Below are 19,504 nucleotides of genomic sequence, written 5' to 3' on the forward strand. Positions count from 1 at the left end.
AAGGCAGGGTGCACTATACCACAGGTGAGGGCATATGTGCATGAGCACTATGCCCCTACAGTGTCTAAGCAAAACCTTAGACAATGTAAGTGCAGGGTAGCCATAAGAGTATATGGGCTGGGAGTCTGTCAAAAACGAACTCCACAGCTCCATAATGGCTACACTGAATACTGGGAAGTTTAGTATCAAACTTCTCAGCATAATAAACCCACACTGATGCCAGTGTTGGATTTATTAAAAAATGCACACAGAGGGCATCTTAGAGATACCCCCTGTATTTTACCCAATTGTTCAGTGCAGGACTGACTGGTCTGTGCCAGCCTGCTGCTGAGAGACGAGTGTCTGACCTCATGCGGTGAGAGCCTTTGTGCTCTCTGAGGACAGAAACAAAGCCTGCTCTGGGTGGAGGTGCTTCACACCTCCCCCCTGCAGGAACTGTAACACCTAGCAGTGAGCTTCAAAGGCTCAAGCTTCGTGTTACAATGCCCCAGGGCACTCCAGCTAGTGGAGATGCCCGCCTCCTGGACCCAGCCCCCACTTTTGGCGGCAAGTCCAGGAGAGATAATGAGAAAAACAAGGAGGAGTCACTGGCCAGTCAGGACAGCCCCTAAGGTGTCCTGAGCTGAGGTGACTAACTTTTAGAAATCCTCCATCTTGCAGATGGAGGATTCCCCCAACAGGATTAGGGATGTGACCCCCTCCCCTTGGGAGGAGGCACAAAGAGGGTGTACTCACCCTCAGGGCTAGTAGCCATTGGCTACTAACCCCCCAGACCTAAACACGCCCTTAAATGAAAATGTCACTTACCCAGTGTACATCTGTTCGTGGCATCAGTCGCTGAGATTCACATGGTATGCATGAGCTCGCCATCTGGTGTTGGGTCGGAGTGTTACAAGTTGTTTTTCTTCGAAGAAGTGTTTTCGAGTCACGGGACCGAGTGACTCCTCCTTCTGTGCTCATTGCGCATTGGCGTCGACTCCATCTTCGATTGTTTTCCCCGCAGAGGGTGAGGTAGGAGTTGTACTATAGTAATAGTGCCCGCGCAATGAAAAATGTAAGTATGTACCTATTAAAGGATTAAATAATATATATACAAATGTACAAAATTGAAGGTAATTTCCGAACTGCTACAGGCTTCCGGGGAGGTGGGTGGGTCCATGTGAATCTCAGCGACTGATGCCACGAACAGATGTACACTGGGTAAGTGACATTTTCAGTTCGATGGCATCTGTCGCTGTAGATACACATGGTATGCATAGACTAGTAAGCAGTTAGTTCCCCATAAGCGGTGGTTTAGCCTGTAGGAGTAGAAGTTGTCTGAAATAGAGTTCTTAATACAGCTTGACCTACTGTAGCTTGTTGTGCGGATAGCACATGTATACAGTAGTGTTTGGTGAATGTGTGAGGCGTAGACCAAGTGGCTGCCTTACATATTTCCTGCATTGGGATGTTTCCTAAAAAGGCCATTGAAGCACCTTTTTTCCTTGTTGAATGTGCCCTGGGAGTAATGGGCAGTTGTCTTTTTGCTTTAAGGTAGCAGATTTGGATGCATTTAACTATCCATCTGGCTATACCTTGTTTTGATATTGGGTTACCTGCATGAGGTTTTTGGAATGCAATAAATAGCTGTTTAGTTTTCCTGATGTTTTTTGTTCTGTTCAATGTAGTACATTAATGCTCTTTTGACATCTAATGTATGTAGTGCTCTTTCAGCCACAGAATCTGGCTGTGGGAAAAAAACTGGTAGTTCTACCGTTTGATTTAGATGGAATGGTGAAATAACTTTGGGTAAAAATTTTGGATTAGGTCGTAGGACGACCTTATTTTTATGTATTTGTATAAAAGGCTCTTGTGTTGTGAACGCTTGAATTTCACTTACTCTTCTTAGAGATGTAATGGCGATGAGAAAGGCAACTTTCCAGGTTAGGAATTGTATTCCGCAAGAGTGCATGGGTTCGAAAGGTGGGCCCATGAGTCTTGTTAGAACCACGTTTAGGTTCCATGAAGGAACAGGTGGTGTTCTTGGTGGTATAATTCTTTTAAGCCCTTCTATGAATGCTTTGATAACTGGTATCCTATACAAGGAAGTTGAATATGTAGTTTGCAGGTATGCAGATATTGCTGCAAGGTGTATTTTAATAGAAGAGAAGGCTAGCTTTGCTTTTTGTAAATGAAGCAAGTAATTTACTATATGTTTTGGAGTTGCGTGTAGTGGTTGTATCTGATTATGATGGCAGTACCAAACAAATCTTTTCCACTTACTTGCGTAGCAGTGTCTAGTGGATGGCCTTCTGGCCTGCTTTATGACTTCCATACACTCTTGGCTAAGTTGTAAGTGTCCGAATTCTAGGATTTCAGGAGCCAGATTGCTAGATTCAGCGATGCTGGGTCCGGGTGTCTGATCTGTTGGTTGTGTTGCGTTAACAGATCTGGTTTGTTGGGCAGTTTGATGTGTGGTACTACAGACAGATCTAGCAGTGTTGTGTACCAGGGTTGTCTTGCCCACGTTGGTGCTATTAAAATGAGTTTGAGTTTGTTTTGACTCAATTTGTTTACTAGGTAAGGAAGGAGAGGGAGAGGAGGAAAAGCGTAAGCAAATATTCCTGACCAGTTCATCCATAGGGCATTGCCTTGGGATTGCTTGTGTGGGTATCTGGACGCGAAGTTTTGGCATTTTGCGTTCTCTTTTGTTGCAAATAAGTCTATTTGTGGTGTTCCCCAGAGTGTGAAGTAGGTGTTCAGAATCTGTGGGTGGATTTCCCATTCGTGGACTTGCTGGTGATCTCGAGAGAGATTGTCTGCCAGCTGATTCTGGATCCCCGGAATAAACTGTGCTATTAGACCAATTTGATGGTGGATTGCCCACTTCCATATTTTTTGAGCTAACAAGCTTAACTGCGTTGAATGTGTTCCTCCTTGTTTGTTTAGATAATACATCGTTGTCATGTTGTCTGTTTTGACAAGGATGTATTTGTGGGTTATGATTGGTTGGAAAGCTTTTAGTGCTTGAAAAACTGCTAATAATTCTAGATGATTTATATGCAGTTTTGTTTGATGTATGTTCCATTGTCCTCTTATGTTGTGTTGATTGAGATGTGCTCCCCACCCTGTCATGGAAGCATCTGTTGTTATTACGTACTGTGGCACTGGGTCTTGGAAAGGCCGCCCTATGTTTAAATTTATACTGTTCCACCATAGAAGCGAGAGGTAAGTTTGGCGGTCTAGCAACACCAGATCTAGAAGGTGACCCTGTGCTTGAGACCACTGTGAGGCTAGGCACTGTTGTAAGGGCCTCATGTGCAGTCTTGCGTTTGGGACAATGGCTATGCATGAGGACATCATGCCTAGGAGCTGTAGTATTGTTCTTGCTTGTATTGTTTGGTTTGGAGACATGTGTTGAATGACTCTGTTGAAATTGTGGATACTTTGTGGAGTTGGCGTTGCTACTCCTTTTGTCGTGTCTATTATGGCTCCTAGATATTGCTGTACTTTGCTTGGCAGAATGTTTGATTTTGCAAAGTTGACGGTGAACCCTAGTTTGTAGAGGGTTTGTATGACTTGATTTGTGTGGTTTGAGCATTGTGTGAGCGAACTGGTTTTGATTAGCCAGTCGTCTAGATACGGGAACACATGTATTTGCTGCCTTCTGATGTGTGCAGCGACTACTGATAGGCATTTTGTGAATACTCTTGGAGCGGTTGTTAAACCAAAAGGCAATACTTTGAATTGGTAATGTATTCCTTTGAATACAAACCTTAGATATTTCCTGTGTGATTGATGTATTGGTATATGGAAATATGCGTCCTTGAGGTCTAGGGTTGTCATGTAGTTGTGTTTTTTGAGCAATGGTAACACTTCTTGTAGTGTGACCATGTGAAAGTGGTCTGATTTGATGAATGTGTTTACTACTCTGAGGTCTAGAATTGGTCTCAGTGTTTCGTCCTTTTTTGGTATCAAGAAGTACAGTGAATAAACTCCTGTGTTTATTTGTGTGCTTGGTACTAATTCTATTGCATTTTTTTGCAGTAGTGCTTGAACTTCTATCTCTAGAAGCTGTGAATGGTATTTTGATAAATTTTGTGTTTTTGGTGGTATGTCTGGGGGGAATTGCAGGAATTCTATGCAATAACCATGTTGGATAATTGCTATGACCCATGTGTCTGTAGTTATTTTGTCCCATGCTTCGTAATATTGACGTATCCTCCCCCCCACTGGTGTTGTGTGGGAGGGGTGAGTGACGTGTGAGTCACTGCTTGTTGGTAGTGGTTTTGGGGCTTTGAAATCTTCCTCTATTCCTAGGGAATTGCCCCCCTCTATACTGGCCCCGAAAACCTCCCCTGTACTGTCCCTGGTAGGTGGGCGGTGCGGACTGTGAGGTGCTAGCTTGTGTGGCCTGACCCCGAAACCCTCCTCTAAAAGGTGTTTTGCGGAAGGTGTTATAAGATCCTCTGCTCTGCGGGGAGTAGAGTGCGCCCATGGCCTTGGCAGTGTCAGTGTCCTTCTTGAGCTTTTCTATGGCTGTGTCGACCTCCGGACCGAACAGAAGTTTTTCGTTTACTGGCATGTTAAGCACTGCCTGTTGAATTTCTGGCTTGAATCCAGACGTTCTGAGCCATGCGTGCCTACGGATGGTAACCGACGTATTAATGGTCCTTGCGGCCGTGTCTGCTGCATCCATGGAGGAGCGTATTTGATTGTTGGAAATGTTTTGACCCTCCTCAACAACCTGTTTTGCTCTTTTTTGCAGATCTTTTGGGAGATGTTCAATGAGATGCTGCATCTCATCCCAGTGGGCTCTGTCGTATCGCGCTAGCAGCGCTTGTGAATTTGCGATGCGCCACTGGTTTGCTGCTTGGACAGCAACCCTCTTCCCGGCTGCATCGAACTTCCTGCTTTCTTTATCTGGGGGAGGTGCATCCCCAGAAGTGTGTGAATTTGCCCGTTTTCTGGCAGCCCCTACCACCACAGAATCTGGTGGCAGCTGAGAGGTGATGAATACAGGGTCCGTAGGAGGCGCCTTATACTTTTTGTCCACCCTAGGCGTTACTGCCCTACTTTTAACTGGCTCCTTGAAAATGTCCTTTGCATGGCGTAGCATGCCTGGGAGCATCGGCAGGCTTTGGTAGGAGCTGTGTGTTGAAGAGAGGGTGTTAAATAAAAAATCATCCTCTACTTGTTCAGAGTGTAGTTCCACATTATGGAATAGTGCTGCTCTAGCCACCACTTGTGAGTAGGCTGTGCTGTCTTCCGGTGGTGATGGCCTAGTTGGGTATGTGTCTGGGCTGTTATCAGACACTGGTGCGTCGTACAAGTCCCACACATCCTGATCTTGGTCATCGTGGCTCATGGCGGTGTGAGCTGGCGAATGTGACGGGGTGTAAGTTGGCGAAGCCGGAGTTACAGGTGGAGGCGAGGGAGGAGGTGTTACCTTTTGTGCTGTTTGTTGCTGAGGAGTAAACTGAAGCGTTCTCTTTCGTTTGACAGGTGGAAGGGTACTGATCTTCCCAGTCCCCTGCTGAATAAAGATACGCTTTTGCGTGTGATCCACGTCAGTGGATTGCAGTTCTTGTTCAAATCTATGTTTCTTCATTTGTGAAGACATAGAATGCTCTTCAGTATAGGAGCCTGAAACAGGGTCTGATGTCGCTTTTTTCGGCTCCGAAAACCCTGTTGATTGTTTTTTCGGCTCCGAGGTAACCTTCCTCTTTTTCTGTGCCGAAAATTCTTGGCCTCTATGGTCTTCGGCGCCACTGTCTCGGCGTTGATCCGTGTCGACACCGAACTCTCGGTGTCGATGCTTCTGTTTAGCACTCTCTCGGTCCCGAGGAGGCTGCGTGCCGGTGTCTCGACCGAAGTCGGACGATCTCGACACTGAATGGGCCTTTTTCGGTGCCGACTGTTGGTCACCGAGAATTTGGGTGGAGCCATGGCCGGTTGGCAGTGGCGTCCCCTGGGCCTTCTTTCCTTTTTTAAGTTCTGATCTCGACGTCTTACTCACAGTTTTTGTAGAGTCTAGCTCGTCGGAGTCTGAATCCTGGATGGAAAAGGATTCCTCCTGTTCCTCTTCTGTCTCGAACTGTCGACGCTCCTTTGGCGTGGACGCCATCTGCAGTCTTCTCGCTCGACGGTCGCGCAGAGTTTTTCGGGACCGGAACGCCCGACAGGCCTCACAGGATTCTTCGCTGTGCTCGGGTGACAGGCACAGGTTACAGACCGAGTGTAGGTCCGTATAAGGATATTTGTTGTGGCATTCGGGGCAGAATCGAAACGGGGTCCGTTCCATCGGCGTTGTTCTCCACGCGGTCGGGCCGACTAGGCCCCGACGGGGTGCCGAAATCTACCCCGAAGGGCACCGAAGCGCTTCGATGTTCAACGCGTCGTCGTATGTGTCTATTTCGAACCGGATCGCAACGATACCGTCGAAAATCTTCCGTCTTCAGCTATCTTTCCGTTCCGAAACTCGGAGCGACAGGAACACGTCCGAACCCGATGGCGGAAAGAAAACAATCGAAGATGGAGTCGACGCCCATGCGCAATGAGCACAGAAGGAGGAGTCACTCGGTCCCGTGACTCGAAAACACTTCTTCGAAGAAAAACAACTTGTAACACTCCGACCCAACACCAGATGGCGAGCTCATGCATACCATGTGTATCTACAGCGACAGATGCCATCGAACTTTAGTATTTAAGGGCTCTCCCTGAACCTAGAAACTAGATTCCTGCAACAACAAGAAGAAGGACTGCCTAGCTGAAAACCCCTGCAGAGGAAGACCAGAAGACAACAACTGCCTTGGCTCCAGAAACTCACCGGCCTGTCTCCTGCCTTCCAAAGAACTCTGCTCCAGCGACGCCGTCCAAAGGGACCAGCGACCTCGGAATCCTCTGAGGACTGCCCTGCTTCGACGACGACAAGAAACTCCCGAGGACAGCGGACCTGCTCCAAAAAGACTGCAACTTTATCCAAAGGAGCAGCTTTAAAGAACCCTGCAATCTCCCCGCAAGAAGCGTGAGACTTGCAACACTGCACCCGGCGACCCCGACTCGGCTGGTGGAGAACCAACACCTCAGAGAGGACCCCCGGACTACTCTACGACTGTGAGTACCAAAACCTGTCCCCCCTGAGCCACCACAGCGCCGCCTGCAGAGGGAATCCCGAGGCTTCCCCTGACCGCGACTCTCTGAAACCTAAGTCCCGACGCCTGGAAAAGACCCTGCACCCGCAGCCCCCAGGACCTGAAGGACCGGACTTTCACTGCAGAAGTGACCCCCAGGAGTCCCTCTCCCTTGCCCAAGTGGAGGTTTCCCCGAGGAAGCCCCCCCTTGCCTGCCTGCAGCGCTGAAGAGATCCCTTGATCTCTCATTGACTTCCATTGCGAACCCGACGCTTGTTCTAACACTGCACCCGGCCGCCCCCGCGCCGCTGAGGGTGAAATTTCTGTGTGGGCTTCTGTCCCCCCCGGTGCCCTACAAAACCCCCCTGGTCTGCCCTCCGAAGACGCGGGTACTTACCTGCAAGCAGACCGGAACCGGGGCACCCCCTTCTCTCCATTATAGCCTATGCGTTTTGGGCACCACTTTGAACTCTGCACCTGACCGGCCCTGAGCTGCTGGTGTGGTAACTTTGGGGTTGCTCTGAACCCCCAACGGTGGGCTACCTTGGACCAAGAACTGAACCCTGTAAGTGTCTTACTTACCTGGTAAAACTAACAAAAACTTACCTCCCCCAGGAACTGTGAAAATTGCACTAAGTGTCCACTTTTAAAGTAGCTATTTGTGAATAACTTGAAAAGTATACATGCAATTGAAATGATTCAAAGTTCCTAATGTACTTACCTGCAATACCTTTCAAACAAGATATTACATGTTAAATTTGAACCTGTGGTTCTTAAAATAAACTAAGAAAAGATATTTTTCTATAACAAAACCTATTGGCTGGATTTGTCTCGGAGTGTGTGTACCTCATTTATTGTCTATGTGTATGTACAACAAATGCTTAACACTACTCCTTGGATAAGCCTACTGCTCGACCACACTACCACAAAATAGAGCATTAGTATTATCTCTTTTTACCACTATTTTACCTCTAAGGGGAACCCTTGGACTCTGTGCATGCTATTCCTTACTTTGAAATAGCACATACAGAGCCAACTTCCTACAGTGACATAGGCCGAGTTCTTCCTCTTGCAGCCTCAATGCAGTCTTCAAACCACTGCAAGCAGGAAGAAGACCTCAGCTCTCTGTTAATACCGCCTCTACTTCTGATGCTTCTTGTCCTCTTGGAAACACAAGCACTCAAAGGAACATTTCCTTACTACTTCTCTAGTGATGCACTGTAATGTATCAATCTGCTTTCCTCACTCCTTACCTCTATTTCTTTTACCTTCAGAACTCTGAGGTATCTTTTGGCCTGCACTAAGCACTACACTAAGTGCAGAAAGTTTCACCCTAGTTATTGACTCGAAAATTGCAGACCTATGTAGTATCTTATGCTGGATAGCCCTCAAAATCTACTGTTGCAGGTCCAGAATATGGATTGATGATACAATCAGCTCCACATGTGGTTGTCTTCTTCCCACATGAAGTAAAGAGGCCAGTACCTGACAATCTCCAGAGCTAGCATAGGGAAAGATACATTCCCAACAGAAGGAAAACACACAATGGCAGTGCCAAGAGAATGAATTAGGATTCATAAACATCCTCGAAGGATGTAGGTACACATCCCAGGCGTAACCGGTAGGACTTAAACCACAGTAAACCACAGAGAGACCACCTGAGTTTACCTTTACAGATTGAGATTATTAAGAAGTAAAAAAACAAAAACAAAAACAAATGCTGATGTGGACACAGATCCAAGGATCAGAAAATATTTTAGTGACAATTCTCTGGAAGACCAGACACTAACTGTTGGCTTCTTGACAATGAACTTCTTTTCAAATATCTGCTTTTCCTCTTATAATCCCACACTTAAAGGCTGAAGTTTCACTGCAATTACTTTAAATCAGTTGTCCAGGAGCCTGAACCAGCATATGTATCACTCAATTACTACATTATAACTTTGCTGGGCCATGTACCAGTCACCATTCTCATGGTTCCTCCAAAGAAAAGCAAAAGAAAACAGACATGTCTTTGTTCCCAGTCACTATACATTTTAGAGACTGCTTGCTTTACAATCAAGGAAAATCCATAAGAATGATGGGATGGTTGGGTGGGGAGGAAGACAATATAATAGTAGAAAGAAAAAACAGCACCTGCTAAGTCTTTTTAAATTTAATTGCAAGCCAGAGGGTGGTCTTTTACCTACACTACTAACTTCCAACCAAAAGAAACCTCTTCTCACTTAAATTCAAATTTAGAAGTGATTCAGAATTCCGGGAGAGCTCACAACAATGAATCTGAAAATAGATTCCACTCTTGGGGTGAAAACTGACGGCCCACCAAAATTTCCTAAAGTGTTCAAGTACATTAGAAATTAAGCACAGTTACATTAACGCTAAGGAGTTCTTTTTAGGGCCTTGCTACATAACGTAAAGTTACTTTTGGCAAAGCAAAAAAAACTGCTTTGGGGCAAAAAGCTAGGTCAGATGAACACAGATAAAAATGAAAAAGAGAAATGACCTTCTCTTATCGCAATGTCAGCCTAAAATGTAGAGGCACTGTGGAACTATCTGAGGCAGTAATAAAGCTGCCCCTGGAAATGCCCAGTTCGTTAGATAATGTCGCTATCAGGCACATAGATCAAGGAAAAGCAACATGGCATGAAAGGTAGCCCTTCATTTTTTCTATCATCAGGAAAATTATCCTCAGGCTAATGACTTAATGCATAAAAGAGTGTATGATACACAAAGGGTTCAACATGTTGTCAAGATTATCAATCAGCTGTAAATATGAAGTTATTAGCATAGAGCAGAGCAGAATATTTCTCAAGACCACCACACATCCTCATCAAACCTGCATTCATGACATACCTCGACCTCTAGAAGTGCTGCGGCCTCTGGGAGCCCCTACCACTGTTCCTCCACCTCGTCCCATTAGCCTCAAGACCACGGTACTGTTCACAGACATCGAGAAATTTCTCTGTTAAAACAAAGATATATTTAAAATTAAAAGATGCACGTGTAAGGACAATCTTTTTCCCCTCTGGAGCCTGCTCCCTGAACTCCTCCAAACCATTTCAGATATCTAATCTACAAATCTGACACAAAAGAGTGCAGCCAAACAACATGTATGTAAATGCTAGGTGTGAAAAGGTAATTAAAATGTTAAGTGGTTCAACTGAACCTTTATGCGCTGACTAGATTTATGCAACTCGAATGATGAACATTTCTCTTCCTATGCATAATTTTGCCATCTAGTCGCAGGTTCAAAAACAGCAGTATTGCTGTTCGAGAACATATTTTTCACCGAGTATAAACCATTCCAGGTACTAATATGGCAAAACACTGCTGCCATCTTAAAATTTATTTTCTTCCCCATTGTAAGGGAATGGGACATAGTTGCGTAGCCTGCATAAGTAAAAGGTCCATATCAGCATCCACTGGGAACCAAACACCCCATTGTAGCACTCAACTCTCTCAGGGTAGTGAAGCAGAGCAGTCCAAGGCCTACTCAAAGTAGGGGGTGTGGGCTAATAATCACCATTCACTGGTACGCAATAACACTGAAATATCTGTCCAGTGGGTGGGAAGGGGATAGGGGGAGTCAGTTTACATTAGGTGAATGTTGTCCCATTTCATGATTGGAATCACATTACCAGCAATAAAGCATGACATCCCTGCATTATCTTTTTTAAGCAAAACCTCCACTTCTGCACTTATTCAGGCATTGTAATAAAGTGCTCAAATCATTAATGAAACAGCGCAGCCTCTCAAGAATATGAATTACTGTCAGCATTAACAGCCCTATAAGTAAAGCATTGTTGACAAAGAATTGCTTAGACTCATGGCGAATGATAGTTTCGAAGTGCCAAACTGTCATGAAGAACAATTTTAAATACAGTATGTTCCAACATGTACCATGTGTCTGTGTCTTTAACCATGTTTAGGCCACAGAACTAGTAGCCATAAACTTACTCCTAGAGGGTGTTGCACTCCCAGCTGTACAGGGCTGGACTGGAAACCCAAACCAGCCCTGCCCAATTTTGTCAGAGCAGACCCATAGGGTACACTGCGAGTGAGCCTGAACCCTACAAAGAGGCTTGAAAAGTTATCACACACCAAAAAAATTAAGAAAACAATGGCAAGAATGGTGCATTCGACAACACATTTTCACTGTATATTCAATTCTATTAGTTTTTAAAACATATAAGTGGTGACCTAACAGAGCACCAGGATACCGCAATCTTTATTGGCGTTCTTCAATGATTCCCTCACAATCACCCAGTCTCTCATATCGCTATAGCACCCATCAGATGTATTTCATTTGTTTTATAGTACCTTTCTTACCAGCGCAGGGTTCGCATACAGAGAAAATGAATCATGTGTGTAAATCAGTGTATAGAAAATGTTTTATAAGACAAAGGTGTAGGATTCTCATGCCATTCAGTCATTTTGGAGTGCTTGGTTTGGGGAAGTATAAACTCAGGATTCAGAACGAAACAGTACTCAAGGTTGACTTTACTAATATTTAATTTCTACCCAATATAACCTTTTTTAGCTAAATTAGGATAATCAAAGACTGGGATAAACCATATCTTTCTAAACTGTACCATGCATTTTCCATACAGCTCTTTAATGGCAGTTCATGGCTCACAGTGATAGATTAGGATTGTGATTTATGAATTGCACAGTAACAAAAGGATCTAGACAAAAGCAGTATCCCACTGAGCTATTCACATAAAATACTGTTCTGTAATCTACATAATATATGTTCTTTGCATCAGGCATACTAACCCTCTGCGCTACCTTAGAGGAGTCAAAAGGAACAGTTTCTTACCTGTAACTCCATTCTCTCGCAGGGTAATCTCCATGATAAATCATAAGTACTGAATAGTCCCACCCATGTGCAGAGACCCCGGAGCATGTTTTCACAATATATCTTCTTTAAGTGCAGCTGTTCGCCTTTTTTCGGGAAGGCCTAAAGAGTCACTTAAGAGATAAAAGATTGTGCAGCCTTAGGAACAGGCTACAATGGCCCAGTTACTCACCCTGTACCTGAAAAAGGGGCCAGGAGATTATACACTTATACAATTTCATGCTGTTTTTGTGAAAACAGCATTAATGTCTTTCACAAACCCTCCTTTGGTAGAGTAGGGAGATAAAGTAAGGCAGGGCAGTGTAGCCCCACAGGCTGGCATTAGAAGAGTTAAAATAGAGAATGTACCTTTTACGAACACAGAGACTCCCAGTAGCCCATCATGCTGAGCAAGTGGCAGTTGCTTTAGTTCCTTCTGAGGCGACTTGTGTTATTTTCTACTGGTGTGTAGGAAACTGACCCATTGTTTGCAGCACCCACCAACCCCCGCACACACTTTTTGCCTGATATTGGATGCCAACTCAAGTGTGTGCTGGGACCCTGCTAACCAGGCCTCAGAACCAGTGTTCTTTCCCTAAACTGTACCAGTGTTTCCACAATTGGCACAACCCTGGCGCACAGCTAAGTCTCTTGTAAAAGGCACCAGTGGTACCAAGGGCTCTGTGGCCAGGGACAGTCCCCGAGGGATGCAGCACATATTGTGCCACCCTAAGGGACCTCTCACCAAACACATGCACACTGCGATTGCAGATGGTGTGTGTAGGTGGGGAGAAAAAAGTCAAGTCGACATAGCACCCCTTCCAGGGTGCCATGCCCACAAACCACTGCCTGTGACATATGCATGTCCCCACTCTAGCAGGCCTTACAGTCCTAAGGCAGGGTGCACTATACCACATATAAGGGCATAGCTGCATGAGCAATATGCCCCTACAGTGTCTACATCCATTCTTAGACATTGCAAGAGCAGTGTGGCCATATTAACTACATGGGCTGGGAGTCTGTCATTACGAACCCCAAAGGTCCATGATGGCTTCACTGAAGACTGGGAAGTTTGGTATCAAACCTCCCAGCACAATAAACCCACACTGATGCCAGTATTGGATTTATTGTACAATGCACACAGAGGGCATCTTAGAGATTCCCCCTGTATTGTGCCAAACCCTTTAGTGTAAGACTGACCAGCCTATGCCAGCCTGCCACTAACAGACAGATTTCTGACCCCAAGGGGTGAAAGCCTTGGTGCTCTAAGGTCAGGAACCAAGCCTGCTCTGTAACACTTGGCAGTGAGCCTCAAAGGCTCAGGCCTCCTGTTACAGTGCCTCAGGGCCCTCTAGCTAGTGGAGATGCCCTTAGACTCTCTGCAATACCCCTAAATCTAGAATTTAGGGGCACCCCTGAACCTTACTCACCAGATTCCTAGTGACCTCAAGAAGAAAAGAAGAAAAGAAGAAAGAAGGAGGACTGCTAAATCTACCCCAGCAGAGAAGACACCAACTGACTTGGCCCCAGCCCTAGCGGCCTGACAGCAGCTTCAAAGACTCCGGCACCAAAAAAGCGACGCACTCTGCAGGACCAGCAACCTCTACTAGCCCCCAGAGGACTGCCTGCCCAGCAGAGAACCAAGAACGCCCTGTCCACAAGAAACTCCAAAAAGGACTCAAGAATCGCCCCAGATCTAAGAGCCCTGCCCACTTTGCACTTGACGCACACAGCCCGTGTCTAGGTGGCCTACCAGTCAAGAGCAGGTCCCCAGGTGATCCAGACCTTGTGTCCACCCTGGGCTGACCCCTCATGGCCAGCACACCACCACCTGCAGCCTGAAACCAGAGGACCCCCTGACCATGACCGGATCCAACAAAGATTCCCAACACATAAAGGTACCCCTGTACTCACAGCCCCAAGGCCTTGGGGATTACAACCAACAGTCCTGCGACGTTCAGCAGGTGGACCTCCTCCTTGTCCAGCCAGTGGTTTTCCAGAACCGACCCCGTGGACCCACCCTGCAGCATCTTTTGTGACCCCATCCCCCCAAGAGGCCCCCTATTGAAAAGCATTGGGCGCACAAGCATTGTGTTTGCACTCTGCCCCTGGCTGCCCCTGTGTCGCTGAGGGTGTGTGATTGGTGCCTACTGTATCCTTGGTAACTCTATCCGGATCCACCCATAGGTCCTTCAACCAAAGGTTCCCTAGGGCCTTTTTAACATAAGCTACCCAGGAACACCCCCCAGAACCACCATACGTGGTGACTTCTTCCAAAGTTTCTAAGTACACTGCAGCCCTAGGGCTGCGCACTACCCTCACCCAGTACAATATTGGCCTTATAGTTGCTAGTTCCGAAATCGGTGTCAAATGTAGTTCTGCAAAGGGAGCTTTCAGGGGGGTTCCCGGTCCCAGCACCAACAAGGTTCTCAGAAAATTATTCTTGGCAATTTGCAGTACTCTAACATTCGTGAATCCCCAGAGTTCCATTCCATAGAGTGCCGCAGCCACTGCTTTTCAAGCATATATCTCCAGGATGATGCTAACACTACGGCCTCCAGCCTTATACTTAAATCTCAATATTGCCTCAGCCGCTTGTTTAAGGGCTATGGCTGCCTTCTGAACTTGGCATTCCCTCACCCATCCCATACCTTACTCTAGCCATGTTGTCCATATGCAGTGATGCTATAGTTTTCACTAGGGAGGAGACAACCCCCAGAATTAGCAGTGACCTCCATAGTTTGCCCCGGTCTACTAAATAAAAGGCGGCTTTCAGATCTATGAAGACCAGGTACAAAAAGCACTTCTTTATTACAGTAAATTTATATGAAATCAGGTAGAGACGAATTATCTGGTCGATGGTTCCAATTCAGGGCCGAAAGCCCACTTGCACTTCTGTTAACACACCCTGGGCGTAAACCCACCCCTGGAGGCGAATGAGCAGAACTTTCCCTAGGACCCTCTTGTAGGAGGCTGGACTGGCTTGTAGTGAGTACCAAGGGGTACTTGCACCTTGCACCAGGCCCAGTTATCCCTTATTAGTGTATAGGGTGTCTAGCAGCTTAGGCTGATAGATAATGGTAGCTTAGCAGAGCAGCTTAGGCTGAACTAGGAGACGTGTGAAGCTACTACAGTACCACTTAGTGTCATATGCACAATATCATAAGAAAACACAATACACAGTTATACTAAAAATAAAGGTACTTTATTTTTATGACAATATGCCACAGTATCTTAGAGTGTACCCTCAGTGAGAGGATAGGAAATATACACAAGATATATATACACAATAGCAAAAATATGCAGTATAGTCTTAGAAAACAGTGCAAACAATGTATAGTTACAATAGGATGCAATGGGGAAACATAGGGATAGGGGCAACACAAACCATATACTCCAAAAGTGGAATGCGAACCACGAATGGACCCCAAACCTATGTGACCTCGTAGAGGGTCGCTGGGACTATTAGAAAATAGTGAGAGTTAGAAAAATAACCCTCCCCAAGACCCTGAAAAGTGAGTGCAAAGTGCACCAAAGTTCCCTTAAGGACAAAAGAGTCGTGTTAGAGGAATAATGCAGGAAAGACACAAACCAGCAATGCAACAACTGTGGATTTCCAATCTAGGGTACCTGTGGAACAAGGGGACCAAGTCCAAAAGTCACAAGCAAGTCGGAGATGGGCAGATGCCCAGGAAATGCCAGCTGCGGGTGCAAAGAAGCTTCGACTGGACAGAAGAAGCTGAGGTTTCTGCAGGAACGAAAAGGGCTAGAGACTTCCCCTTTGGTGGACGGATCCCTCTCGCCTTGGAGAGTCGTGCAGAAGTGTTTTCCCGCCGGAAGGACGCCAACAAGCCTTGCTACACGCAAATCGTGCGTTTGGCGTTTTTGGACGCTGCTGGGGCCCAGGAGGGACCAGGAGGTCGCAAATTGAACCTGCAGAGAGAGGGGACGTCGAGCAAGACAAAGAGCCCTCACTAAAGCAGGTAGCACCCGGAGAAGTGCCAGAAACAGGCACTACGAGGATGCGTGAAACGGTGCTCGCTGAAGTTGCACAAAGGAGTCCCACGTCGCCGGAGACCAACTTAGAAAGTCGTGCAATGCAGGTTAGAGTGCCGTGGACCCAGGCTTGGCTGTGCACGAAGGATTTCCGCCGGAAGTGCACAGGGGCCGGAGCAGCTGCAAAGTCGCGGTTCCCAGCAATGCAGCCCAGCGAGGTGAGGCAAGGACTTACCTCCACCAAACTTGGGCTGAAGAGTCACTGGACTGTAGGGGTCACTTGGACAGCGTCGCTGGATTCGAGGGACCTCGCTCGTCGTGCTGAGAGGAGACCCAAGGGACCGGTAATGCAGCTTTTTGGTGCCTGCGGTTGCAGGGGGAAGATTCCGTCGACCCACGGGAGATTTCTTCGGAGCTTCTGGTGCAGAGAGGAGGCAGACTACCCCCACAGCATGCACAAGCAGGAAAACAGTCGAGAAGGCGGCAGGATCAGCGTTACAGAGTTGCAGTAGTCGTCTTTGCTACTATGTTGCAGGTTTGCAGGCTTCCAGCGCGGTCAGCGGTCGATTCCTTATCAGAAGGTGAAGAGAGAGATGCAGAGGAACTCGGCTGAGCTCATGCATTCGTTATCTAAAGTTTCCCCAGAGACAGAGACCCTAAATAGCCAGAAAAGAGGGTTTGGCTACCTAGGAGAGAGGAAAGGCTACTAACACCTGAAGGAGCCTATCAGCAGGAGTCTCTGACGTCACCTGGTGGCACTGGCCACTCAGAGCAGTCCAGTGTGCCAGCAGCACCTCTGTTTCCAAGATGGCAGAGGTCTGGAGCACACTGGAGGAGCTCTGGACACCTCCCAGGGGAGGTGCAGGTCAGGGGAGTGGTCACTCCCCTTTCCTTTGTCCAGTTTCGCGCCAGAGCAGGGGCTACGGGGTCCCTGAACTGGTGTAGACTGGCTTATGCAGAATTGGGCACATCTGTGCCCAACAAAGCATTTCCAGAGGCTGGGGGAGGCTACTCCTCCCCTGCCTTCACACCATTTTCCAAAGGGAGAGGGTGTCACACCCTCTCTCAGAGGACGTTCTTTGTTCTGCCATCCTGGGCCAGGCCTGGCTGGACCCCAGGAGGGCAGCTGCCTGTCTGAGGGGTTGGCAGCAGCAGCAGCTGCAGTGAAACCCCAGGAAGGGCAGTCTGGCAGTACCAGGGTCTGTGCTACAGACCACTGGGATCATGGAATTGTACCAACAATGCCAGGATGGCATAGAGGGGGCAATTCCATGATCATAGACATGTTACATGGCCATATTCGGAGTTACCATGGTGAAGCTACATATAGGTAGTGACCTATATGTAGTGCACGCGTGTAATGGTGTCCCCGCACTCACAAAGTTCAGTGAATTGGCTCTGAACAATGTGGGGGCACCTTGGCTAGTGCCAGGGTGCCCTCACACTAAGTAACTTTGCACCTAACCTTTACCAGGTAAAGGTTAGACATATAGGTGACTTATAAGTTACTTAAGTGCAGTGTAAAATGGCTGTGAAATAACGTGGACGTTATTTCACTCAGGCTGCAGTGGCAGGCCTGTGTAAGAATTGTCAGAGCTCCCTATGGGTGGCAAAAGAAATGCTGCAGCCCATAGGGATCTCCTGGAACCCCAATACCCTGGGTACCTCAGTACCATATACTAGGGAATTATAAGGGTGTTCCAGTAAGCCAATGTAAATTGGTAAAATTGGTCACTAGCCTGTTAGTGACAATTTGAAAGTAATGAGAGAGCATAACCACTGAGGTTCTGGTTAGCAGAGCCTCAGTGAGACAGTTAGGCACCACACAGGGAACATATACATGCACACCTATGAGCACTGGGGCCCTGTGTGACAGGGTCCCAGTGACACATACATATAGGCCACAAACCTATGAGCACTGGGGTCCTGACCAGCAGGATCCCAGTGACACATAACAAACATACTGAAAACATAGTGTTTTCACTATGAGCAATGGGGCCTAGCCATCAGGATCCCAGTGAGACAGTGAAAACAGTGACAAACATCCTGACATACACTCACAAACAGGCCAAAAGTGGGGGGTAACAAGGCTAGAAAGAGGCTACCTTCTCACACCTCTTGGCCCCGTTCAGCAAAGAGATCGGCCGGTAGTTGGCAGGGCATCCTCGATTGCCCTTCTTACAAATCAAAACAATGATGGCAGAACGCTAGGACTGCAGTACTATGTTCTCCTCGAAGGCTGCATTGAACACGTTGGTGAGAATTTTGGCCCAATAAGGAGATGCCTCACAGTAAAGATCCACTGGCACCATATCTGAGCATGAGGCCTTATTCCTCTTCATTGCTCTAATTACCTCTGGGATTAAAATTCTCATCTCACAAGAGGCAGTAGGAGGGGCATGAACCGCAGGGTACTATATAACGTGCTAAAATAATCAACCCAGGCAAGTGGGCTTATGCAGGTTTCTACATCAGTCGCTGCCCCCTTCTCCACTCTTGCCACCAATGCCCAGAATCTTTTTGGGTCGTGGTCAGCAGTAGTTTTTGTTAGTTCATCCCAGAGTGTACTTTGGTACACCTGCTTCTTAATTGCCAATAGGTGCTTATAGCCCTTTCTATGTGCTCTGAATTTCTCTTCACTATCAGCGCTATCATGGTGCCGGGACAGGGCAAGCGAGACCTCTCTTTTTACCTTATGCACTCATCAAACCAGCCTTTATGATCCATCTGCCCTTTTCTACTGTTGTCACATGGGTTAGATGTTACAGGTTTAGACTACAAGGCCCTCAGCTCCCCTATCACTGTGTAATATGCCACCAGGATGAGGGGGCTGGCAATGGGTGAATCATCTGAGATAAATTGTCCATAGTTAGCCAATATGAGTTCAAGATGTAGGAGATCCTGCAGATACTTTTCCTCATCACACCGTATTCTCTTTCGGCAGTTGGTCAGAACAATCTCCCTCTCATACAACTCCGTTGCCTGCCCCATCATATTTCAAAACCCCAGAACATTTGGCCTCATGTTGAGAACAAGTGGGTTGTAATCGCTTTCTATCCTACTAACCACAGCCATTTCAAGGATAGCTGGCCACGCTTCCACATTAACAATAACAGCCAATGGCAGATTGAAATCTGCCATTGTCGAAGGTTGCCTTTGCAGCACCATCCGACTTGGAGCGGCCATTAACAAAGCAGAGGCTGTTACTGAGCATAAGGTCAGTAAAGCCACGGCTTTATTTTTATTTTTTTATAGCCTTTGGACATTTCATTGCTATCTCCGGAATTCACATACTCTGATCTTCTGTCACAATTTCACTGCTGTTGATGGCATCACAGGCCGATGTGTTAAAGTCTCCACATACCTCTATCACATCCCTATCTCTAGCATGGCCCGTTGGTGTTTTATCATTTACAGTGTGTAAAGAAATGGCCCCCTGTTGCAGTTACCCCCCACTTTTTGCCTGATACTGATGCTGACTTGACTAAGAAGTGTGCTGGGACCCTGCTAACCAGGCCCCAGCACCAGTGTTCTTTCACCTAAAATGTACCATTGTCTC

The 19,504-nt window shown here is 46.8% G+C and overlaps 1 protein-coding gene across 3 annotated transcripts in view; it reads right to left on the minus strand.

Annotated features, from left to right (window-relative positions):
• The window catches only part of GIGYF2 (GRB10 interacting GYF protein 2), a 1,376,329-nt gene that overhangs the window by 1,230,827 nt on the left and 125,998 nt on the right, over window positions 1-19,504 (minus strand). For all 3 annotated transcript variants that reach the window (XM_069213782.1, XM_069213784.1, XM_069213783.1), the window contains exon 5: window positions 9,966-10,074. In XM_069213782.1, coding sequence (XP_069069883.1) covers window positions 9,966-10,074 — 109 coding nt within the window. The remainder of the gene's footprint in view (window positions 1-9,965; window positions 10,075-19,504) is intronic.

The sequence above is a fragment of the Pleurodeles waltl genome, chromosome 11, assembly GCF_031143425.1.
Source record: "Pleurodeles waltl isolate 20211129_DDA chromosome 11, aPleWal1.hap1.20221129, whole genome shotgun sequence".
Classification (NCBI taxonomy): domain Eukaryota; kingdom Metazoa; phylum Chordata; class Amphibia; order Caudata; family Salamandridae; genus Pleurodeles; species Pleurodeles waltl.